A 25,687-nucleotide genomic window follows, 5' to 3' on the forward strand; every position below is an offset into this window, starting at 1 on the left:
TAACTGACTACGAACAGCATCTCTAACGTCGCTGCACTGAGGCCAGGAAGCTCTGCTTATCCAGCGAAGTAGGAAACCTCTATTATAGTTTTGCTGTTCTGCTTCGTGCTTTGTTTCACCGGCTGCTTCCAGACCTCAGATTTCTCTTGTGGCCAAAGGGAACCGTGTGGTATTCCAGAGGCATCATCCACTTATTCATGTTAGCTGCCCAGACATGCTTTTGCTGTGTCAATAATGCAGTGGTGGTTCACCACTGAGGACATGATCCATCCACAAATGGTCCCTTGCATAGTTGTGCAGAATACACTGGGCAGTTTTTGTGATCCCTCAATGCAGATTGCTGGTTCGGGACGTTTCTCCATGACTGGAGAGACATACAAGCGCCTTGAACAAGTAATGAAGGAACCAGGCAGTAGCATCCTGGTTGCAGCTTCTGGTCATGGGGTGGTCCTCTCTCTTGGTTAGCACAGGACAGGATGTAGGATTGATCTTGTGCCTGCTTGAGAGCAAAGAGAGATGAACAGGGAAAGTAATGAACAGGTGGACAACAATATCCATGAAGCAGGATGCACAATAGGACTCTGCAATGGTTTCCCTGGGTGTGGCTTATATCCTAGTGGTGGTGTGCTGTAGTTGTGGATTGACCTGAGTTGAGCTAACTTAGATGTCTCTGATGTTTTTTGGGCCCCTGGGCACACTTGCAAACTGCAAAAACTGTAGTGGGCACCACATTCCCCACAACCAAGCACAGACCAACAACCATTGGCTACCGCAGAATGCTTCTTTCAAGCTGAATTTCAGAGAGGGGACCCTACAGGCACCAAGGAAAGCATCTTCAAGTACATGTGCATCTATGAGTGCCATGTGGGTGACCCCTGAATCACAACATATCCTGTCGTCTGTCATGGGAATGTGTGCACAGCAGTCATTGACTTGGAAATAGCTATTTTTTCAGGATACCCCCCTGCAATTGAAATCGATAGGAGAGAAACTCTTTGTGCCAAGTATGGTTGGTGTAAAGTTGTGCTGTCAATGGAGAGATGGCTATGAACTGAAGGCAGAGATTTAAGTAAAGTCACTTATTTCTTATTACCTAATCAGATATTTACACTTCTGCATCTGCCGTCTTGCATGCATCTTCCCTGTCTATAACAGGGCGATCATGCAGACTTCGTTTTCTGTGACAGTAACCTCTCTGCTCGGGGTTGTGCTTTCAATGCAGCCAAGCAGTAGATAACAAGGTGCAGCTGAAATGGTTAACTGCTTGTGTTCCTTGGCATCCTTCCTGGCTACTGCATTCCTATGGACCCAATTTCAAGAAACACAGCTTTGATTTTCCAGCTTTGCTCTGCTTTCAAGAAAATTGCACCGAGGATTCTGCTCAGGAAGGTCCTAGAGAGCACCCCCCACCATTTAGGAATCCTTTTGTTGGTTACTTTAAAAAGTGATTGCATTACAGGACAAAGAGTGAAACATCATCACATTGGTTGCCAGGGACTCACATTGCTCAGCCAAAAATAGTTCTTAGCCACTAGTTTTTTCCTGCAAATTATAGGTTGGGTCAACAGTGCAATTTGCTGGAAATTCTGGAAGAGACTTCTTGCTGAGAAGACCTTACAGTGTGTCTTGGAAGGCTTAGGACATAGGACAGTTACTCTGGCAGAGAGAACAACCATGTATAGTGGGGGCAATGTGGGGAGAATAATTTTAATACTCAGAAACAGACTGGATCCAACTCAAATCCAGTCTAGCAGCTTACTGCCAAATCAGCCAAGTTAGTGTGCTGCCTGCTGAAATGTTCAAAGAATATTTGCTTGCCGGACTGTACTGTGTATGTCAAGAGTGTTTGATTCTAATTGCCTCTTATCCAGAAAATGAACCTGCTTGTTTCTGTGAGGATGGAGGGCACAGCCTGGAAAATATTGACGAATGTGACAGGCTCCTGTGGGCTCTCGCAGTTCCAATCTGTTGATGCCCTCTGCTGTTTGGAAGTCAATATTGTCACTAGTCCCCTCTGTTTGCAAGGGTTCATAGAATCATAAAATTGTGGAGTTGGAAGGGACCACGAAGGCCATCTAGCCCAGGCCTCTGCAATGTAGGAATCTTTTGCCCAACATGCAGCTTGAACCCATGAACCTGGCTTACTGACTGAGCTATTCCTCTCTCCCCTACAAGAAAAGAATACAAGAAAGAGTTGGCACAAAGAACAACTCACAAAGGCCGAAAGGCCAAATGCAATCGCCTCTGGAAATGATTGGAACTGTAGCTTGGCTGGACTGGGTGTTTACTTGGCATCTGTGGAAAAACTCTTCCCCCATCCCCTTTTGTTCTTCTACAAATATTCCGTAACATGGGGGTTTAATTAAGTGGATATGAAGTTCTTCTGGCTGTGGCCAACTTTCTTGATTTTTATGATGGCTTTTACAAGCAGTTGTTTCTCCCTCCCCCTCAGAAAAAAGAGGCCCTGCATGGCACAGTGAATCAAAGGGTCTGGTTAGAATGTGAATCTTCTGCTCACCTAGTTTATGGCCATGGGAAAGTCACTGTTATTAGTCCACAGTGCAGGATTGTTGTGAGGGAGAAATGTGGTAAGAAGTGTGAAGCTTTTGTACACTAAAACACTGCTAATGAGAATAAGAACAATAATGAGGCTATGATAATGGTAATTTTAATGGTAATTATGGTAATAATGAAGATTCTGGAGTCCCTTGTTGGTCCCCCCCCCATCAAACTCAAAGTTAATGGTTATCCAGGAATAGGGTAGGGGCATGATCAATTGCTTCAAAACTGAGAAGGCAAATAAAGAAACCCCCATTTAAAAGTGAAGTATTTTAAATCTCATTATTCCCAAAGTAACCTGAAAGATGATATGGCTCATGTCAGGCTCATTCACTAGCTTTGAGGTGTTACATGGAACATCTGGATAACAAATACATTTTATTTAAAAGCAGACCACCCTTATGCTCCACAATTTAGGCTACTTGGTGTCTGTGGTCAGTAAGAAAAGCTGCTACCCACATTTGCAGGACTGGTGGGATCCAGTGTGACTGTTCCATTATCTACCCATTCTTGATTTCCTGTTCTCTGTTATTTTAATGCTTGCCCATGGTTGTAAGAGAGACTGCCTCTTCAGAACGAAGGGTGTGCTTGGTTCCTCCTCCCTTTTTTCCAGAACAGTTCTGTGGACTGAACTCCACATGGAAGAGAGATGGCACGTCTGCAGTAGCCTCTTCTTAAATGTTCATCCAGCAACATTTGTATTACTACATTGATCCATGATGTAAAACAGTTCTTAACTAATGCCCCACAGTGTATATGTACAGAAACCTAGTGAGGAAATCAGTTTTGTATTTTAATTCCAAATTTGGGATTTCAACCTGGATTTCTCTCCATTGAAGTTGCCTTTTGCAGAAGCAGGCTGAATCGATCCTATAAAGCAGAGATCAGGAATCTGTGGCCCTCCAAATGTTACTAGACTACAGCTGCTGCCATGGTCCCTGGCTATTGACCATGCTGGATAGGGCTGATGGGAGCTGGGAGTCCAGCGGCATCTGAAGGTCCACAGATTTTGCCCCCCCCCATCCTTGCCATAAAAGACTTCAGTTGTGAACTTGTGCAGCTGCAATCTCAATGCTGACTCAAGATGTGGTCATTTGTAGGTGGCAGCAATGTGCAAATGTGGAAAATAGGCAGGCTGAATATTATTTAATTAATTCATTTTAGACACACACCCTTCTTTTCAGCTCCAAGTCTTCATAAACTGACAGCACAGTAATTAAAAAAGCAGCACTACAAAATGCATATCAATATACTGTGAAATTTAGCTTCAGACAGCATAAAATCATTCAAGAAATGGCTAGAGAGAACAAATGATTCTCTGTGGTCCATTTAAAAAGCAACCCAAGAGGAGGCTTGATGGAGGAGTGGCAGCCTGATCCCAGGGGATGGGATTACAGATATGGTGGAGCCAGCACCAAAAAGTATTAAATATTTCACCTGGTGCCTAAAGTTTACTTGTTCTCACAGGGGTTTTTTTTTGGGGGGGGGTAGAAAAAGAGTTGGCACTTAGCTAGGAGGAAGAACTCAAGAAAGAGAGCATTCTGCTGTTCAGAGACACTGACTGTGCAGGTCTTAGCAAACTTGAGGGAAATTATCTTCAGATGACATTTGTCCCTGTCTCTCTGATTCTGGACCCTTTTTAACCAGGGTTTCTTTGTTGACTTGTGCAGGAGTACATTCATTCTTCAGCTGCACTTGGTTCATCCTTTGGCAAGCATCTCCCCCCCCCCCCAAGGAAACCAAAAGCAAGTTTAAAAGGAGATTCAGAAGTACAGTACCCCTCCTTCATGTAATCCTGTTCCCTGCCAGTCACATTTTGCTTCATAATGCAAAAACCATCCACCTGGCAGGTCTTGGTCATCCTCCTCATCTTCTCTGAGTGACAGCTTGGAATAGTCCAGAGCGTGTGCATCCTTCCTAGGCTGCATCTTCAGTAAGAATTTTCACTCCTGGGCAGTTGTCCTGGATGCAGATTTATATGGGTTCTTATGGTAGGGTCTTGAAGTTTCTGTATATTTTGGACCTTGTCCCAAGCAACTACTCAGAGATCTGGCTAAATCCTTGGTTAGTTAGTAGGAAGGGAGAAGTTTCCCAGCACAGGTGGAGCCGCTCAGTATTGGTGGGACTACTCTTTGATGGTGGGACAGAGGTGGTTACATTGTACAGATAATGCTCATAATGCTGTCTTTTCCTTTCTCTTCTCTTTTCTCTTTACATTGCAAGTGCAAGGATTCTAACACTGCTCTCTTTTGTGTTCTGCCCTTTAGGCTGCCACGCCTTGCATGCCTGCTGGCAATCATGAGCTGGTAAGTGACCTGTTTCTTCTCCTCCTTTGGCTGTTGCTTTCTGCCCTCTCTGCTGCTGCCTCAGGCACCAAAGGCATTTATTTGCACATGGACTGCAGAAGGATGGGCAATTGGAGGGTCTGCAAATTTACAACGAGGTGATGTGCTTCAGCTCTGTAAAATGTGCCCCAAGTAAGGTGAAGTGAGGTGAAGTTCAAAATACATAAGAGGGACAGCTCTACCACTCCCCCTCTGTCACACATGCACATGGTTAATGTATTTTATGTTATTTGTTTTAAATTGATTTTCTGGATGTTTTAAAAATGTATGACAAACAGATAAAGGGGTGGGAATAGACAGCGCAAGCAAGCATATTGCATTGTTCCCATATTAGTGCCATAAAGACTGTCAAATCATCCTTGTAATCATGAAACATCCTCTAGTCTCTGTTTACTGTACATTCTTTGTTGCGACCATCAGGGTAAATACTGTCTCCTTATCCTTTAAACAGCCAAATGCAGAATCTCTTTTAGATAGGCTAACAAGAAAATCTTTTGATCCATTTCTGTACACTATGAAAGCCTTTATTTGTAAATGGGATTTTGCAGGGGGGTGTCCGGGGTGTGTGTGCTCAGCATATGTATCTCACTCTCCAGGGACTCTCAGAGCAGCTAACAAAATTTTTAAAGTACAGTAAAAAAACTGCAATAAAACATAAAACAGGTGAGGGATAAAAAAGAAAAAACCCCTCAAAATTTAAAACAGAGATAGTGGGTGCTCTCAGATTTCTAAACAATGGTTAAGGATGCCCAGAAGGAGGCTTAGAGCAGCATGTGCTCCCCTCTCTCCACTCCTGTCTTAGTGCACTAGATTCTGCACTTCAGTCCTGCTCTGTTTAAAAGGGAACACCCTGATGGAACCAAAATGGGGAACTGCCATTTAATGTTGGTTTACTAACCACCAGGAACTTAAATCAGGATCAAGCCGTGGTTTACGATTCTGGTTAGTAAACTGATGTTAAGCCACAGTTCCCTGTTTTGTACATGATTGGGAACAGTGGTTTAAGCTGGCCAGGACTGCAGTGCCAAAGCCAGTGTGTTAAAGGGGAGAAAGGTGAACGGGGGAGTGTGTGGGCCCTAATCTCTTTCCTGACTCATGGTATAGGAAGGCGAGATAGTTACATCCAAAACGGTTGCTTGTTGTTCAGGTTAAAACATAAATCTAAAACAGAAAATCTGAAACGTCTTCAATGGGTGATAAAAAGACATCGGGGTCAGGTGATCATCTCTAGGAAAGGCATCCCAAATAGTGGTATCACTACTGAGAAGGCCCTATCACAGGTCTCCCTACATTTCAGAATTGCAAGCTTTCACTATTAACTTCTTGGATAGGCAACATAGTGGTAAGGTAAAGGTAAAGGGACCCCTGACCATTAGGTCCAGTCGTGACCGACTCTGGGGTTGCGGCGCTCATCTCGCTTTACTGGCCGAGGGAGCCAGCGTACAGCTTCCGGGTCATGTGGCCAGCACAACTAAGCCACTTCTGGTGAACCAGAGCAGCGCATGGAAACGCCATTTACCTTCCTGCCAGAGCGGTACCTATTTATCTACTTGCACTTTGATGTGCTTTCGAACTGCTAGGTTGGCAGGAGCAGGGACCGAGCAACAGGAGCTCACCCCATCGCGGGGATTCAAACCGCCGACCTTCTGATTGGCAAGCCCTAGGTTTAAACCACAGCACCACCCACATGGTAGACTGTACCAAATGCTCAGCTCTGCACCCATACACGCACACACTTTGGTAGGACCATTTGTCCCCACATAAATAGCTTGTTGGTGTCTTTCAGAGGGGTGGTCTTGCTGAATTCTAATGCTTTTCAGGAGGTGGCTTAATACCACTGACCAGGTGGTTCCCACCCCACCTATAGAAATATTTTGCTGCCTCTTGAAACAGTGGAGCAGCCTGGCAGCATTCCTCCTTAATGGTCCATTGCCATGTCATGGGAATAAACCTTGCAGAGAGACATTATTGGGTATGGATAGGACTCAAGGCACAGGCCCATGGCACACTAATTTGCACATGCTACTTGATATAGATGCATCTGAGCAAATAAAGATTGCTGATGCTGAGGGTCTCATCAAAACTGAACTCAGCAGTGCATCCAGTTAGAAGAAGAAGAAGAGTTTGGATTTGATATCCCGCCTTTCACTCCCTTTAAGGAGTCTCAAAGCGGCTAACATTCTCCTTTCCCTTCCTCCCCCACAACAAACACTCTGTGAGGTGAGTGGGGCTGAGAGACTTCAAAGAAGTGTGACTGGCCCAAGGTCACCCAGCAGCTGCATGTGGAGGAGCGGGGAATCGAACCCAGTTCACCAGATTACGAGACTACCGCTCTTAACCACTACACCACACTGGCTCTGTAAGCATTTTGTTTGTTTGTTAAACAGACCACAAGGGAAAGGGTCAAAAGACCCAGGGCATGGTGTAAAAGCCCCAAGTCTCAGATTCCCCAGGGCACCAGCTAACAATGTCCCTGGCCTTGTGTGTGCATCAGAGCTCCAGAAGCAAACAAAAGAATTGCTGTATTGAAAAGCTGCCCTCAACATCATTTATATGATACATTCCAGCATTGGCTTGATTTATCATCACTTCAACATGATTCTCCTTTCATTTTGGGGGAGTTTGTGTTGTTTTCCATATGGAAAAGTGTCCAGCCTGCAAGGGCAGATTCTTCTGGCAGAGTCCATCCCTCCCATGTCTGGAAGGGTGGGGTTGGCTTAGTGAAAGCTCCAAATTGGTTTGTAACTCTTGCATATTGAAACCACCCACATGCTGCTCCAATCACATTGTGGGCCCCAGCATGGCTCTGCCAAATCTGAATAAATCAGAGTTTAGCTTTGGAAACCGTGTCCTTGGCTCACCCAGGGAGGTGGGTGGTGGGAGGGAGGAGGAGGCTTGCTTGGGGGCTGCCCCTTAGCAGCTGTGCAATAAGTCTACTTGCAAACAGGACCTCTCTTCCATATTTTTAAAAGAAATCTGAAGGCAAAAAGGAATCTTCCTACTCTTCTTACTTGGGATTGCAGAGGCTAACATTTTCCATTCCAGGAATGCAATTCTTTTTTTGGTGCTCACATTTAAAACAGAAGCACACCCTTTAGTGGCAGGGACAGTTTCACCAAATGGGGAAACTGGAAATCACAGTGGTAGTAGGCTACGAATTTGGTAGCTGCAGGGGTGGTATGCACTTGGCTCAGGAAGAATAAATCCGGCAGTGCTTCCAGATTCGGCAGAGACAATGAAAGTGGATTTGGCGCTCTTGTGCAACAAACCTGCTTACAAAAACAAAAAATCAAGCTTCTTTGAAGTAAGGAAAATAATGAGGAATTGAGGGATGATTGGTGTGACAACTTCAGTTTAGCACTAAAGTAGGAGTGCTTGTCGGAATTAAGGTACTATTTCTTGCATCAGGTCCCCATATTCTTTAACTGAAGAAAATCATGCAGAATGCACAGTCTGTACATAGACTGAGGACCTGGGAAAATGTAGGTTAGATGCAGATACACTTATGCAACCTTTTCAGAGCCCCAGTGTAGAGGCTTCATAATTGGCCTTAGCCATACCTCTTAACTTGCATGGCTGCTGTCTTGTGCCATGTAAGTATTTTATCCTTTGGGTGACGTCAGGCATCTGGTTCCATTGCAAACTCACAGTATCTCACCAAATGCAAGCTGAAAGATTTGTCCACATCTCCAATAGGCGCACAGAGTTGTCGCTTCTCCTGTGCCCTTTCCCATTCTTGGAATGGTCCTCCTGCCGCCAGACATGGCTGACGGTATGCAGTCTCTGTGTCTCAGAGCGCTTGGCATTGCCTTCCCAGCACAACACAAATCGCTCCAGCAGATGGTTCTTGGGCTTTGTCGTCATTGCCCAAATCTTTATTTTTGTCTCTTCCTTTCCCCTGGAAATCTCTTAATGGTAAGTCAGAAGCTGTTAAGGAGACAGGCAGCAGGGCACTCTGGATCAAAGCTTTGCAAAGCCCTAAGTTGCCATGAAAGAGGAGCAAGGAATTCCGGAAGAAGCTCTCTGTGCAAAAACAGTCAGCATGTTCCATCTGTGCTGACATAAACAAGTATCATGGGAAGGAGGCCCTGCCCTCCTTTTCATAGATGTTTCTTGTTCTCTACAAAAGCTGTGACAAGATTGGGGGTGGCAGTAACAAGGAGCAGTGTAGAACTTGAAGAAAAACCTATTGTCTTCCCCCTGCCCCAGTTTCCAAATGCCCCATAACCGCTGCCCCACTTGGCCTCCTTTTCTTGTGGAACATCTGCCGCTTCTTTGCCAGTGTCATGTGAGTCACACACACAACCTGGTGCTCCCACACAATGAACATTACTATTACAGCTTCCTGAGCACCGGGGATCCTAGGAAATGTACTTTTCCCAACAGCACCAACTATATTTCCCAGAGTCCCTTTCACCTGAGATGCTTTCTTATTGTCTGTCATCAGAGCAGCTGCAGCAGCAAAGTGGGAATGGGAGCAAGCAAGGGAGGAGTTCTGCTTTAGCTCACATGAAAAGAGCCCAGTCTGTAGCATTGTATGTCTGCAGGGTTTGTATTTTGAGCCAAGGATGGGTGGATTTCAGCAATGTTATCAGTTACCAGTTGCTGGAAACCACAGGGCAGGAGGTTGTGCTCAATTCTTACTTGTGGATTTCCCATAAGCATCTGGTTGGCCACTGTGAGAACAGGATCATAGCTGTCAACTTTTCCATTTTCTTGCGAGGAATCCTATTCGGAATAAGGGAATTTCCCTTTAAAAAAAGGAAATGTTGACAGCTATGAACAGGATGCTGGACTCGATGGGCCATTGGCCTGATCCAGCAGGCCTCTTTTTATGTTCTTAACATCCATAATTCTAACAGTGTTTTAGTATACAGAATTGCTGAAACAGGGGCTCCTGTATGTATGTAGGTCCAAGAGGGGTGTACTATAAAAACAGCCATCTTCACCAGCGGTATAATCCCATCAAATTCCACAAATTCTCTTGTCATGGTTCCCATGGTGAGTATTCCTCCTTCCCCCACCTCTGTCAAGCATAAAGCTCAGTGTGACAGGGACAAGCTCCCAGTCCCCCGCCAGTCTCTTAGCTGGGATGGAGAGTGGGCTTCTTAGGTGCTCAGAGGACCTTTGAAGCTGAGCACAACAGGGACAAGCCCTCAGCCCCAGCTCTGACTAGGCAGGAGGACTGGGCTCATCATATTTGGTCATGGACATGTATAGAACACCTCTTGTAAGTTCCCAGTAACTGGGATAAGCCTCCATCACCCTCTCCAGCTTGGAGCTGGAAAAAGAGAGAGTGGGGGCTTATTCCTACACCTGCCCCTTCGGAGACCCTGCCCCTTTGGAGAGGAGCACAACATTTCATTGACTGCCACGGGTGGGCAAAACTTGTGGATTCCTGTCTCCAGCAGTAGCTGCCCACATTCCTCTGGAAAGTCACAAGCTGTGCCTAATGATAAACGGCTCTTGTCTTAGCTCCAGCAGTTGAACAGAGCATCTGTGTTCAGAGGCAGTATATCTTTGATTATCAGATGCTAGGGATAAAGCACAACACAGCTGTCTCATGATCCCTTGCTGGAATTACAAATGGCAGGGTTAGACCAAACTCTGCTCCCGATTCCCGTTATTGTTCCAATTTGGTAACTCTTGAGACGCATGCCTCTGTTCTTTGGCTGGCATACCAAGGTCTGGAGCCCTTCAAATGCCCTGTGATCCTTTGCCAAAAGCAACTTGCTTGGGTAACTGGCTTGCTGGCATACAGAGCCCTATCTTCTTGGGCTATTCAGCGTTGCACCCCGTCTGCACTGGCAGCAAGCCAAGGCAGCAGTTAGAGGTGGCCTCATGCAGGTACCTGCACAGAGCCCTGCCAAGCCATAGACATGCCTCTCCTCAAATCTAGCCCCCCCCCCCCGTCAAAACAGAGCATTTTGACTATCTGCTTCTGTGCTCCTTTGCTGCCAGCTGCTTTGCAAGTTTCTTTTCACAAGTGGTCTGCTGCTTATTATCTTTGTACGCAGATTAATCTCTGTGCACACACTGGCATATTTGGATGGTAAACACAGCATACATAGGTCCCCGAGAGAGCTTCCTAGGCTGGCCAGGGAAGTTTATCTGTGGAAGGCACATGCTCTGGTCTCCTTGGGACCGTTATTGTGGGTTTGTCAAGGAAGCTGTGCGGTGTGCTAGGAGCCAGCCTTCTCCTGAAGGGCTGCCTAACAGACCTGTACATTTGCCAGGAACCCAAGGACTCTCCACAATGGCACCATTGTGCAGATTTAGAATGTGGCATGCTCCGAGTTCCTTGGCTGGTAGGCACGAGGAGTTGCCAGTGGGGAAGATTTATAACTCCTTCTTGCCAGCGAAGACTTCCCAAGCTAGGTGAAGGAAATGTCTTCCCTTAAAACAACAGCCATGCAGAATCCACGTTGCTCAGGAAGCACGTTGCCTTTAGCAAATGTTCTTCCTCTTCTGAGATGGATGTTCCCTTCCCTTCCCAGCCTGCCATGTGGCTGTGCTTCTTGTCTGTTTCTCATTTGTACAGAAGTGCCTTGGTTACACAGAGATGGGAGATGGCAATGTTGGGTCAAATTGTGCAGCGTGTAGGCATGGGATGTTCCTCTTCTCTGAATTAGGTCTGCTCCTTGTAAGAGAAAGACTTCAATTATACAGAGGACAGTCATGAATCATATGGCCAGTCTGATTCATTCTTGCAGATGTAAGCTAAAATACTCTTCAGAAATGTGAACAATGCACACAGATCAGGAGATTTTGCCAAAGAAGATATATGTTCAGCTAAGGAGGAAACCCTGAACTCCTTCAAAACAACTTTTCAATCAAAAAGCTATGAGCGATATCTTTAAAAATATGTGTAATTAGTACATGGCATATGATACTTTGAGATACCGAGTGCTGCCTTGAACTGCTGCCATGACTAATATGCTAGAGGTCTTATTTTTAATATTTACAGCAAAGCATCTTAACTAGTACTCTGGAAGAACAACACATAAACCACAGAAAACAGGGGTCTCTTGTATGCATCCAAACCGCCTTAGGCATGGATGGTGTTTCATGACGGCTGGCTTGCAGAGACACATCTACCTCCAGTGGCAGTGAGCTTTGCTGCTTCTGTTTACATAAATTCAGAAGGAGATGGGGTGAGGGGAGAGGGGGAAGCACCAGCTTTTACAGCTGATTCAGGAGATGAACTGGACTCCCTTGCCTTTCTGCGTGATCAAAGCTCAGGTTGCTAATTGAATTATGTCTGGAACATTTAACATCGTTCTGTGCAAGGAACCAAGGCAAATGTGTTTTTCCTACAGAGGCTTTTTTTTGGGGGGGGGAAAGAGCAGAAGGATAAATTTATTAATTTGCCCATTTATTCAATTTGTATGCTGACTTTGGCACAATAAGGTCCTCAAGATGGTTCACAATCAAATCCATTTAGATTATTAACATTAAAACAAAAGTAAAAAGTGCATTAAAAAGCCAGCTGTTATTGCCAACTTTTATAGTAAAAAAGATGTCAAATTACAAAGAGAATCAAATAAAATTTCAAGGAATAAAAATAAAATAAAATGGTTCACTTAGCCATCTCTAAATGATCTTAAAACTAGATGGTCCTAAATCCTCTTCTAAGAGTCTGAAGGGAACCCACCCAGATGATTTGCCTAGAGGTGGAATTATGCAGAATGATCTCCATAATTGAAAAAGCCCTCATGGTAATCACTCAGCCCTCAAGAACAGAGCTTACTACTTGTAAGTAACCTAGAAAAATTGGCAGGTTGTAGGGGAAAACTCAAGACTGTTTGGCCAAACACTGTGATTCAGCGAACTGGCATCAGCTATAACTCCCAGATTTTTCTTTTGGCAACCCCCTTCCGCAATGCCTATTGCAATGCCTTCATTTGCAATATGAAACATGAATATTTGCAAATAAAAATGTGGATTTTCCCTGTGACTTTTAAAAGGGCTATGACCCTTCTAGGTGATACATATGAAGGTGCAGAAAAATGTGAGGTTGAGGCTATAGAAATAGATAGGGTGCGAGATGTTGGAGGGTAGGGAGGGGAGAAACATGAAATAAGTGGGCAGAGGTCTACACATATATAAAAAACATTTGGGATATGCTTTTTTTCAAAAGCTTTTTTAACAATACATTGAATTTTCCATAAGGCTCACTATCGCTGTCTAGTGTCACATTGTATATTGCACTTAAAACGTTTTATTTGCAGCTGTATAGGAGCAAGGTTTAACACAGAAGGGAGACATGGTTGTGCCAAGAGAGAAGAAAGAGTACTGTGGTGCATTGAAGGAGGAAAGGGAGCTGACTGAGAATAGTCTATAAAGGGCCAGCTCCACCGTTAGGCAGAGTGAGGCAACCACCTCAGGCAGCAGATGCCGGGAGTAAGGTATTGGTGGGCAGAGATGTGCATGTCATGCAGATTCCCCCAGTGCCCCCTAAGTGAGCCAGCGGCCCCTAGGTGCACCGTCCCTTTGCCAGTGTTGAATGTAAGATTCAACTGTTAGTCCAGTTATTTTCTGTAGGTGGAATTGTGGTGTGTGTTTGCCACCTTGCCTTTTGCCTCAGGCAGCAAAATGTCTTGAGCCAGGCCCTGGGCTACAAGAAAACGCAGAATCAGAACGGTGACAAAATGCTTATTTACGATTAGCATAGCGATGTAGATCTCTCTGGTTAATAACAATTTAAAAATGGTTTTCCAAGTGAATTGTTGCGCACTAAACATTAACTTCCTCTCTTCCCATTAAAATTCAACTTTGTCTCAAACTGAGAAGTCTGGCCCACCTTCCAGGGACCTCTTGAATCTTTTCCCTCAGTTTTGAGAAGGAAGTAGAATTTTTGAACATTGCCTGGGAATGTGCAGCTTAGTACTATAAATAAGTGGGGGAACTTTGAACTTATGCTAAGCCTTCATGCTTTCTCTATCTCTCTCCCCTATACAGCCATCCACTGAGGAAAGTCCTGCGAAGCACTTAGAAACCCCGGTAAGTGATATGATTTTCCTCTGCTGCAGCCAAGAACATTTAGGAGGGGGAATGTCCCTTGGGAATCCCATTGCCTTGTGTGCAGTGGTTCTGCTCCCTGTCATGTGTCTTCCCATTTACTTCTCTGCAGCTTCTTAATCCTCCTGTCCTTGATCTCCCTGCAAATCTCAGGTTCCCACAACCTTTCCCATTCGGGCTTCCTTGTAGCCTACTATGTCTCTTAGCTATTTAGCAACTGTATTTCATCTGATTTCAAGCAGAGGCTTGCTCAGGTCTGTAAACATAATGCAAGCAGTCTTGTAGTCAAGTATCAAGTTCATAAGAACAATTACTAAACAGTTACACGTGGCACGATTTACGAAATGGATTCAGAAAATGAACTGTGGCATAGTGAGTCTTGTTCAAAAACCGCTCTAGCATCCCCTGTGCTTAATTCTACATTAAAGTAACATGGCCTTGTTTAAAACCAATATAAGCTACATTTCCAAAGGGCAGGCATGTTTTGAACTCGGCATGTTGAGTTTTGATATTTATATGTTACAAATGAATAATGAGACCAATTCAGTATGCTCAAATGCAGCATAAGGTACACAGCTTCCTAAACTGCAGTGATTGATGGATGATGCTGTGACGGATCGTGATTCGTCAAGAGGCATGCTGCTGACTCTGTTTGCATATGATGCTAAGCCAAACTAGGACTTGGAGTGAACGTGTGAGCATGTGGGCTTCTGAAGAGGCAGTCATCGTTGTTTTGCTCTTCCTGCAGTCCTCCTCCTGCTGCATTGCTGTGAGCTAAGCCGTGGTTTGTCTCAGGATGCCATCCGAACCTGGATTAATGGTTTGCCTCACTCCAGACAAACTATGAGCTGTAAACCAAGAACAGGCCTTGGCTATGACTTGTGATTTGTCCAGAGCAAGACAAATCGCAAGTCTGAGTTCAGTCGACATGTTAAGCCAAATCATGGCTTAGCTAACACCAGTGCAGCTGCAGAAGGAGGACCAGAGGAGAAGCAAAGCAGTTGCACTCACCTCTCCAGGACCCCACACACTTATGCATTCTTAAGCCATGGCTTGACTTGGTGTTATGCGTAAGCTGGGAGGAGCTTGAGTTTCTCTTGTCAGCTGCTTGCGCCTCCATAGTAAGCCCCACCTCACACCTGGAAAACCATTGATTGCTGACTAGCAGGTATGTTCAGGGATTGAGAACAGTAGCGAGCCCGCATCTAAAGGGTGCAGAAACATCTGCTGAAAGAGAGATACTGAAAAGATGATGGCAACATATCCTGTACAATAATAATAATAACAAATAAAGAAAGACAAAATAAAACTTCTGGGGGAAATAAACAACTTTGAGAAATGTCAGAAAACAGCTTTTCTTTTTATCTCACACAGCGCTGTTTTTTAAAAGGCAGTTGAGGAATGCCAAATAAAAACTTCCTTGCAAATCCCCAAAATAAAAGTCATGTTCTGAAGCATTGAGGATAAATGAGTTCTGTTTGTAGTTTTTAAGAAGGCGGGGACTTGTTCTATGTGCAGTTGTGCAGTTGTGAGATGTCTGATCCCTTGGAGCTTCTGCCTGTGTGCTCCATTAGGGTATGAAACAGAGGAAGGGGTACACCAGTTCACAAAAAAGTATAGTAGAAATCCACAAAAGATTTTTTTCTATTGACAGTGCAGTAATATTATCCTAATGCATTGGAATCACAAGAGCTGTTGATCAGGCAACAAATTTAATGTACTCAGTGGTAAGCTATAGTGCAAGGCACTTGCCAACAGACTAGAAGTCACAAAGGCAGACTTGTCAGCTATTGCCACTGTGGTGTCCCTTAAATTTGTTGCTCTGACGAAGAGAAACTCAGTTTGAAACTCATTAGGGTAATTTTATTGCATTGCTATCAGAATAATTTGCTTATTTTTTTTGTCCCTTTCCCCTGTGCTTTGTGTGTGCTTGTGTCCTTTTCCATTTGTTCTGTTTGGAATTCCAATGTGCCAGTAGTCTTGTGTCTACATACAGTACAATTGAAACAGATCAACCCTAAAGGACCCAGTATCAAAAAGTGAGGGGAAACTGGTATTTTTTGAAGTTAGCCAGTTTGCTAAACCCCTGTAAATAACTGTCCTCATGGGTGGTCTACTTGTTTATGAGCTGCAGTGTCTGAAGTAGGGAGTCACAAAAGGTTGCACAGACTACTTCTGTGATTAGTTAAATTGCAAGAAACCCTTCTCCTAATCACCAGATTTAGACATTGCAATCTGTGATCCTCTACTTCAGATGTTTTGAAACATGAAAAGAGAAATGGATAATCTTTAGAAATATGACATCTGCTCTGATAGGATGGAAGTTTTATGAGATTCAAGGAATTTCTGGAAACAAAACTGTTATTATTTTAGGATGTATGCAAAACCTCTTGCCCCAAGCTGAATGGCTTTTGTACAAACACAGAGGTATGAAGAGACTCTTCCTGGGTCTTCCCTGTTTGTTTTCCAAAGAGGATTTTCTTCCCCTCCCTTTTTGGCTCGGACGCCCACCTAAAGCATCTAGCAAAAGATGCCGGGAATACTAGGCTAGATGGAATGTGTGTTCAAGCCAATCTTGCATTAGCTCTGTCCTTCCTTATGAGGGGGTGGCATTGGATGCCCCTCCAGATAGATCCAGCCAATCCCTTGTGGTTGCCTTGGCACCTCAGGACCTTCAATCTGCATTGCCTGGGGAAAGTGGAGGTGACCTGGCATCATGAGATGGGTTGCTCCCTCCTTGGCCATCCAGTCAAAATTCTTAATAATTAGGAAAGCTGAAATCAAATCATGTGGATTTGAACTGAACAAGGCTTCTGTGTACTTAGGAAAACAAGATTCTTCTGGCACTGTCCCTTTTTTCCATTACATGCATAGCCTTTAAACACTGATGGAGGCCCCTCCCTGTAGCTGAGCACCTATTCGTTACCATGACACTCTTTGCTTATCAGTGGTCTCTTGGAAGAGACAATGATGTCTTCGAGGATTCTCAAACTGTCATAATTTTACATGCAGTACTTAATTTTGTTCCCTTTGGTGGGCCATCAGTGGAATATGGGGGATGTATTTATTTATTTTAGGGACGCGGGTGGCGCTGTGGTCTAAACCACAGAGCCTAGGGCTTGCCAATCAGAAGGTCGCCGGTTTGAATCCCTGCCATGGGGTGAGCTCCCGTTGCTCGGTCCCTGCTCCTGCCAGTTCAAAAGCATGTCAGAGTGCAAGCAGATAAATAGGTACCGCTCCGGTAAATGGCATTTCTGTGCACTGCTCTGGTTCGCCAGAAGCAGCTTAGGCATTCTGGTTACATGACCCGGAAGCTGTCTGTGGACAAACACCGGCTCCCTTGGCCAGTAAAGCAAGATGAGCGCCGCAACCCCAGAGTCGTTCGCAACTGGACTTAACAGTCAGGGGTCAATTACCTTTAACTTTACCTTTATTTATTTATTTTTTTACCAACCAAACAACAACTTCTTCTTCTTCTTCTTCTTCTTCCTACACAATGTTATACAGTGAGTTTCAGACTATATACCCAGAAAGCTTTTGGGGTATTCTTCACTGAGAAAATCAGTGGTGCTGGACAAAAGTTCCTCCTGAAGGAGTTTCCCAGCTAATACCAATAATCACCTACATTGTGCAATAAAAGTGGCTTGGGTCATAGGAAGCACCACATCATAGGGTTGATGCAGGGAAACTTCAATTTTCCTTCTCCCTTCTGCAACCCCCCTCACCCAATCTTGAAAAGTATTTCCTAAGAGATTCAATATTGCCCTGAATGGCATGGACACATGGAGCTGGTTGGAGGGGTGGGGAGATCACCCCAAGCAGGGTACAGGCAACTTTTATAAGTGGAAAGGAATTAACTTCACTATGGAATGAGTTAAATTTACTGCTTAAGTGGCCTCAAGTTCAGCTAGAAAGCCTCGTCAATACATGAACTTTTTTAAAAAACAACAACCCCAGAACCAATTCAGCACAACAATCAAATAAATAACAAACCAAGAGCAACATAATGCTGGGGGTATCCAGGTAAAATAACAGCACCTCGCAGTTCCTGTGCAGAATAGAAACAGTTTTATGGTTTCTAAAACTTGATTTCCCCAAAAAATCACAACAGAAAAGACCAAGTTCCTGCTTGCATCAACCCTACCATCTGATGGAGGCAGAATGGTGTGGACGCTTTCTCTCTCTTGCTCTCTCTCCCCCAATGCCTGCTGTCAGTTAAATTTGCCTAAGGTTGAGTTTATACATTCTTGTAATTCTTCTATAGTTACTTATGATTAAAAAAAAAAGTGCTGCTGCATGGATGAAAGCAACATAACAATTGTATGAAACTGGATGTTTGAGAAGTAGCCATGATCTAGATATGTGCGTTCATTTAGAGTAGAGGTGGAGAATCTGTGGCCCTCCGGATATAGCTGGACTTCCAACAGCCCCAACCAGTACAGCCCATGCCCAGGGATGGTGGAAGCTGTAGTTCAGCAATATCTGGAGGGTCACAGGTTCCCCATTACTGATGGAAGAATTACAGGTGCAGGAACTGGAAGCATTAGAAGTCAATTACTATTGGAACCATAATATGCCTTCTTTCCCATTTTCTTTCCCAGCTTTCCTTGTACGACTGCATTAGTGGAAACAGGGGAAGGGTGGCACACAAGAAGCGATTTTCAAACTTTCTAGTTTCAGGAGAGTCTTCCCATGCTCGTTTGTGGGGCAAGAAGCATTGCATATCAGCCTGAGGATGCCTGTGGGTGTAAAAGATTCAGGGGGCATGTTGTGGGGCATATGGCCCGGGATCCAACTAACCCAGAATGCAAACAGAAGCTCCTGCTAGTGCAACAGGGCATCCCCCTCTCCTCTCTACACAATCTCCCCGTGCCCCCCCCCCCAGATCCTCTCTAAAGGGTCAGAAGAACTCCCAAGAACAGCACATGAAGAGAGGAGAGGGCAGGCTGTTCTGCCTGGGAAGCAGAAATGTTTGCGCTGATGGAATGATAAGTAGAGGGTGACAATGAATTCCTCCTATACACCTCAGAGGCCACTGGCCAGGACTCTTTAGGCCTCATTGCAGCCTTGTGTAGACTCAAAATGCTCTCTAAAACCCACCTAGCACTCTCCAGCAGCAGCATGCATTAGGGATGATTGGTAGCAGCAATGTGCAAACTACTTTTAAGGAAATCCTGCCTGCCATTATACTGCTCCTTGTTGAAGCACCCCTGACGAATTTTCTTGGGGTTCCGAGGAACACTCATACATGATGACCTGTTAAGAACCTGCATGTTTTGAAGATTTCGACATCATTAATCCAGATGAGAAAAAAAACCCATTTCCATTTTTTAGCTCTCTATTTCTATGAATCCAGCTGTCAGGCTCATATTCTGCAGCAGTGACCTTGGTTACTAAGCCTTGTGGCTCTTGGTTGCTTTTGCTGCAACAGGCTGGCATAGAAACAGAAGCAAGGTGTGTGTCGAACAGTAAAGAAGGTGGTGATATTGAGGGCAACACTCTAGAATAAGTGGGGTGCCAGCCTTTAAAAAGGATCATTTGTCACTTTCACCATTCCGCCTGGTCCTGGATTCTGGATAGGGTGCTTTCTGAGCATTTAATTTGCCTGGAAGCTGTTATTCCTATCAGCTGATATCTGCCTGACTCTTCCTCGTGGTGTGGGTGTGTGTTGGGGAGAGCGTTTCAGGAAGGGGTGGGGCTCCATTTCCACCAGCAGTAACAACAACAGGAGAGCTGTTTGTGGTTAGTGTGTTGCATCGTGAACCACAGGGACCCAACGGCAGCGTCAGCGACTGACCATGCCAAACATGGTGCCCACTGCGTGCCAGGCTTGTGCCGCTCTTTAATCAAACACCGTCCCTTTATTATTGTGGACTTCCTTGGATTGAGTCTCTGAGGAGGAGAGAGGGATTGCTCTGGAGAGAGATTTAAGAAAGAGTGGGCACCATGCCCTGGAAATGGATTAGCAAAACTGCTACTCTCCCGAAGGTAAGCCTTTGTTTAGGGTTGGAGGGGTGTGTGCGTTCTGTGGTGGAGATGCCAAGCCTTGTAATTGGATTTGCACATAGGAAAAGGGTGGGAATTAGTTAAACATCTCCAAATAGGGATTTGCCTTGAGCTCTGTTCTCTCTGGGCAGGATGGAATCTTTGGATCAGATCTTTATACGAGTTTTATGAACAACAACAACAACTACAGTTACTGCATGCACATGGTTCTAGCGCACATCTCTTTTGAGCAGCCTCATAGAGAGCTGCTTTGATGGAAGGAAATCCAGATCTGGCTCTCTGTGCAGCTTGTTTTCTCCCTTCATCACAGCCAGCTGGCTCAACGAGCCAGGAGTAATTTGTTCTCATGTCTACGGATGACACCAAAAGGGGGGGGGGGATATGGTGTTTCAAGGTTTTATTATCGCTTTAAAGTCTGAATATCCTATACCTCATATAATCAGAATGGTTTTTCTAATCTGTATGAAATTTATTTGACACTGAGAATCTACTTGTTTTGTGGTGTAGTCTGTAACTGAATTTCATAGGGATCTGATGGAGAATGGCCAAGTTATTCAGCTTAAAACTTTTGATTTAATGCCTGTGTGAGGCGGCACCTCCCCCACACTGCCAAGTAATACCTTAAAAATATTATTTTGGCAGTTATATCCAGCATTCAGGTATGTTGCTTGGACTTCTCTTTTGTTGAAAATCCACTGTGTGCATATAAAGGAATAAGGTTTGAGAGTTAATCAGTTGTAATAAATGGGAGCTGAGGCAAGGGCAAGTTACACTGTGTGTGTGTGTGTGTGTGTGTGTGTGTGTGTGTGTGTGTGTGTTTAGCCATTAAGACAGGTTCAGACAATGGCAGCTTATCAGTTTAAGAGGTACACCGACTAGCACTTCCTGGAGACATTTGAGTGCCTACAAATGGCATGTGCAGCCACTTGAAGCCAAGCCATTAATGTGTGATGATACCTGCATGCCACCCTGCCTGCATGAATCTGCTTGGCTGAGGGGAGGCTGTACAGTAACCTAGATGTGCTTTCTAGATGTGCCAAAGCAGGGGACCCCCCACCCCCTGCTCAAAGCAAAAGTACATCCCTTCCCTCCTGAGATATAAACAGAACTGTCCTGCCTCAGGCAGCAGATACTGAGGAGGGGAAAGGGAAAGTGATGGTGAGCTGTTGGCGGGCAGAACTGTCTGTGCTATGTGGGTTAACCTGCACCCCTTACACTAGCCTGCTGCTTCAGCTGCGATAAAGGACACTTTTACCAGTGTTGAAGTAAGATTCAATTCCTAGTCTGGTTAGGTTGTGTATATGGTGTGTGTGTGTGTAAAAATTTCCTGCATGGGACAGGTGGTTGAAACGTGTATGTGCATTTGAGGGAGTTTGCTAATGTGTATGCGTATTTTATTGTGTGTCGCTCTGTGTGAGAGAGCACGCGTATCTCTCTCTGTGTGAATGTGTATGAGGGAAAATGGTCCCCCCTCTGCATCTGCATATGTGTGAAGAATTATTTTGTAGGAGTGCATGTGGGAGAGAGGATGGGAGACTTCTAACTGCCTTCTAAAATTGTCTTCATCTGAATTTCTCACTGGATGTTAGAGATCTGAATTGTTTCAGGAGTGGCTCAGCTGCACTAGCGGTGGGTCATCATTTTTGCTTGGTGGGCCAGATCCTTATCTGCCCCTACCCTTCGCAGATACACTTTGACAGATGGGTGGGACACCATTGGCACCATGGGCAGGTTTGTTTGTTTTTGCCAAGCCTACCTGTCAAATCCCATGCACAGCACTTCCAAAGCACCTGACAACCAGCTTGTTGTTGGCCACATGGGTACCACAGCACACGAAGCTTGGCCAACCCTTTGCTTGGCACTTGGGAAACGTTGAGCATAAGGGCTTTTATAGCACTTTCCAAACAGCAGCTAGCTCAGGAATAGGCAAACTCGGCCCTCCAGATGTTTTGGGACTACAACTCCCATCATCCCTAGCTAACAGGACCAGTGGTCAGGGATGATGGGAATTGTAGTCCCAAAACATCTGGAGGGCTGAGTTTGCCTATGCCTGAGCTAGCTGTTGAGTGTTTGGGAATCACTGTGCAAAGTGCTTTGCAAGCTCTGTACTTAGCAGTTTTGCCCCCCTATTCTTGGTGATTGGGAAGCGCTTTCTGTGGGGATTAGCTGTGTGATCAAGTTTTCCATGGGGAACTCAGCTGCGAAGCCAATTGAGCAGGCTTGAACTCACTGCTCATCCGTTGAAGGGGTGGGAGCTTCAACCCTGTTTTCTGTGGGGATCAGCCACGCAGTCATGTTCCAAATGGGGAACTTCAGTGAAGAGCTGATGCAGATGAATCTGTACATGCCGCATACCAGACATTAGATATGACATTAGGTGTGATGTAGGTGGCCAAGGAAGATGGCCTTGCAGGCCAAATTGGGACCTTTGCTGGGCCAAATATGGCCCACAGGCCAGAACTTCCCCACCTCTCTGGTATAACACATGTAATCAAAGACAAACCCATAATGACCGTCTTTAGGTTCAGCATGCTGCTTTGTCCTTATTCCCTCACTTGGCATTTCCATTACTGGGACCCTATAATTCAGCAGCTGTTTTAGAAGTAGGTGATTAGATCTGAGCTCTGCAAACTCACCATGTGAGTTTGGGCATGGGAGTGTGGAGCCACCCTGGGACGAGAGTTTTAGTTACTAAAACTTTTAACAAATGCTTTTAACTGAAGATACCAAAACAAACAAGGTGTGAATGTATATTTTCCTCTCAGTCAGATCTTTCTTTAATTAGAACCCCCACTTAGTGTTTCAGATGAGGTCACAAAGTCACCAAACAAATCGAGCACATATGGAATTTTTGAGGCCATGGGAATGGTGCACAAATAGAAGCTTCCTGCTCATACAACTCACACATTTCCTCCTGGTGTTCTGTTCCATCAAGGCCCAAGCCAAGGCGAGCCAGAGTTCAGTTCCAATGGCTTGGGGAAGACCTTTCCGTTGCATAGCGTGATGTTTTCAGCTCTGTAAACCTTACTGCTGGGCTGCTCCAATATAGTTATAATGGGGCTGTTAAATTCCCTGCATCCAAAGTTTTGTAGCATCCTCCGGCAAGACTTTGCTCTCACTTGCATGTAACACTGAGCTAAACAGGCCAGATTTATATGGTTGTCCTTTGCATGGATTATTCAGTGCATGTGTGTGTGTGTGTGTGTGTGCGCGCGCACGCGCACACACACACGGACCAAACTAGTCTTTCCAGTTATTCTGAGTGCTTTGAGATTGTGGCTTTTAAATGTCCTGGAAAATCTTGGAAAAGTGTTTAGTTAGGACATCATCTTAGAGCAATATATCAGTCGTACCATAGTGAAGGTTAGTGTGCTCTACTCTCACTTTTCCAAAATCTGATGCTGCAAGCGAAGTTAGCCATCTAAGGCAGCATACCCCCCCTCCTTACGTTAGGGCAAAGCCTGCTTTTATAATCTATCTGCACTTTCTAGCCCCTCCCCAGTTAATGAACCCCTTGATTAAAAAGGTTTATCAAGACTGCATGCCCTGCTTGTGAACACAGAATATTTCACTTCTCTGTAGTGTGCAGCATCTTACGCACGAAGAAACAGTGGCTATTGTACAATTAGTCTGGGTTGGGGACCCTTTTGGGCCCCTGTGCATCAACTGAGGGGCAGGAGATTCAAATCTGCTCTGTGGAGGATTCAGGCAGAGGAAAACTTCCCCATGCATCAGCTGATGGGCAGGGAGTTCAGTCCTGCTTTCTGCTGGGATCTGCTCCCCAGCTGTGCCTCTGCCTGCACCACACCTGATGTCACATATAATGCCAGGTGTGGGGAAGGTGGGTGTGGTTTGGGGAAAATAGCCACATGTGCCAAATGGAGAACATACCTTTGGGGCTCCCCAGTTGTTAGAGCAACCCAGTGTGTGTATATAGAAGGTGAACTAAGCACTAATGTATTGTCCAAAACTAAGCCAAATCTCCATCTAATAGAAGCCGGTTAACTGGCAGGTCATTCGTTAAAAGGAGTGGTTGTGATTCATCTTCTGGAATGCCACACTTGGCAACACTGAGATCTAAATTCCTAGTTTCAAGTGATAGTGGAGTGAATGGAGCCATTCACAGCTTGCACAGAACTGATGCGCATTAAACATGTGCGGTGAACACTTTTCCTCATACACACCCCACAGTTGTCCATGGTGCTGACTGTGCCGGGCACAATGCAGTGCATGTACTAAAGCCATCCCCATGGCCTTGATCTAACCTTGGGAACATTTAAATTATGTCTTCTGAACATGGGAATATTCAGTCCTGGAACAGTTTGTCCTGCCACAACACTGACATAGCTGTGACAAGACAGTGCCTGAAAACCTGCCTAGCAGATATTCCCTTGATACCACAGATAAATTATAAGTGATCCTAGCACCCCATAGCTTTTCCTACCCTAAGTGATGGACAGAAGCCCTGACCTGTCTTAACTGAACAGATGTGACAAAGGCTAGCAGATTCTGTCCTGAGGAAATTTACTGTCATTGAATCGGAGCAAATACCTTGACTGGAAAAGGGCTCTTCAGTATCTTCATGGTAGTGATTGCAGCCTATGTGCTTGTGCAGTAAAACTGGCCTTGCATTGATATCTACTCCACCAGCCTTCCAAGCCGCTGCTATTATCTTGACTGACTTTCGAGAAAATGAAACTCAACACAGCCTTTAAATTACTTCCTGCAGTTCTCCTCCTCTTCAATCCCTGGTGGCTTTTGTTCTGTCCAGCTTGATAAATAGTCTCCTAATGATCCTTGTTAGGGCCTTGATCCCCCATGTATTTGTAAACCCCCAGCTGCTAATTAGCCAATTATCTCTGCTAGTAGGACCAAGGAATTCAGACTACAGCAGGCTCAGTCAAGGCATTGTGTGGTGTTCTGTGCTCCTTTTCCTCTGCTAAAGTAGAAGAAGCAAAATCAGCCTGGGATGTGTAACACTGGAGGTGAAGCAGTCTGCCTTTTCACCTGTGAAGGAAGAGAAACAGGGTCCCCATATCCATGGGCATAGCCAGGATTTATATGGGGGGGGGGGAATCAATGTTGGGGGAGCAGAACTGAGCTATCTGCTACACAATTGGTCAGCTAGTTAAGTATTTTTATTTACTTAGCTATACCCATGCCTATGTCACTTTAAAAAAACAACACCTTCATTGAAACAGATCCCAGGATAGCGCACAACAGCAACAATTAGAAATAATTTTCACATTCAATAAAAGCAGAACATAACCTATCAAAAAACCAATATATCAGCTGTCATAGAACAACAAGACAGCTAAAGTCCCAAATGGTAGCCCCTTTAAAAATGCCTGGGCACATTTTCCACTATAAGTAAAAACTATGGGTAAAAAAATCAAAGAAAACAGCTGGGCAAGAATGATTCTGAGCTTGAAAATTATCAGAGGGAAAAGGGTTAGGTGGTTTTTCTCCTCCTCTGTCCAATATGCATAGTCTCCCTCGCTCCATCTTTCTATCCTTCTTTTTGGTGGAGGGGCAGAGTCTCTGCAGAGGAAAAGAGCATGAGGCTTGCTGTTAGTTTGAGCTTTAATGGAAGAGACATATCTCGCCTTGGGCTTCTGCAGAGTCATATGGATGTTTCTGTCCTAAACAGCCCTTGATTGTGACAAGAGCAATCACAGAGCTCCCTCCTATGGCAAGAGGATTGTGTCATTGGTTGGTAAAGTCAACAGATATAGAACACATGCAACTTTTACGTG

General features: G+C 44.9%; 1 protein-coding gene across 23 annotated transcripts in view; it reads left to right on the plus strand.

The window, feature by feature from the left end:
- Positions 1 to 25,687, plus strand: part of TNS1 (tensin 1) — a 325,241-nt gene that overhangs the window by 187,256 nt on the left and 112,298 nt on the right. For 19 of the 23 annotated variants that reach the window (XM_081005150.1, XM_081005167.1, XM_081005170.1 and 16 more), the window contains 2 exons: positions 4,827 to 4,865; positions 13,866 to 13,907. In XM_081005150.1, the coding sequence (XP_080861276.1) occupies positions 4,827 to 4,865; positions 13,866 to 13,907 (81 nt within the window). Of the gene's footprint in view, positions 1 to 4,826; positions 4,866 to 13,865; positions 13,908 to 19,659; positions 19,914 to 25,687 lie in introns of those variants that run through there. The other 4 variants (XM_081005158.1, XM_081005160.1, XM_081005162.1 and 1 more) reach the window with 2 other exon arrangements.

The sequence above is a fragment of the Podarcis pityusensis genome (genome assembly GCF_964106645.2).
Source record: "Podarcis pityusensis genome assembly, chromosome: 1".
NCBI lineage: Eukaryota > Metazoa > Chordata > Lepidosauria > Squamata > Lacertidae > Podarcis > Podarcis pityusensis.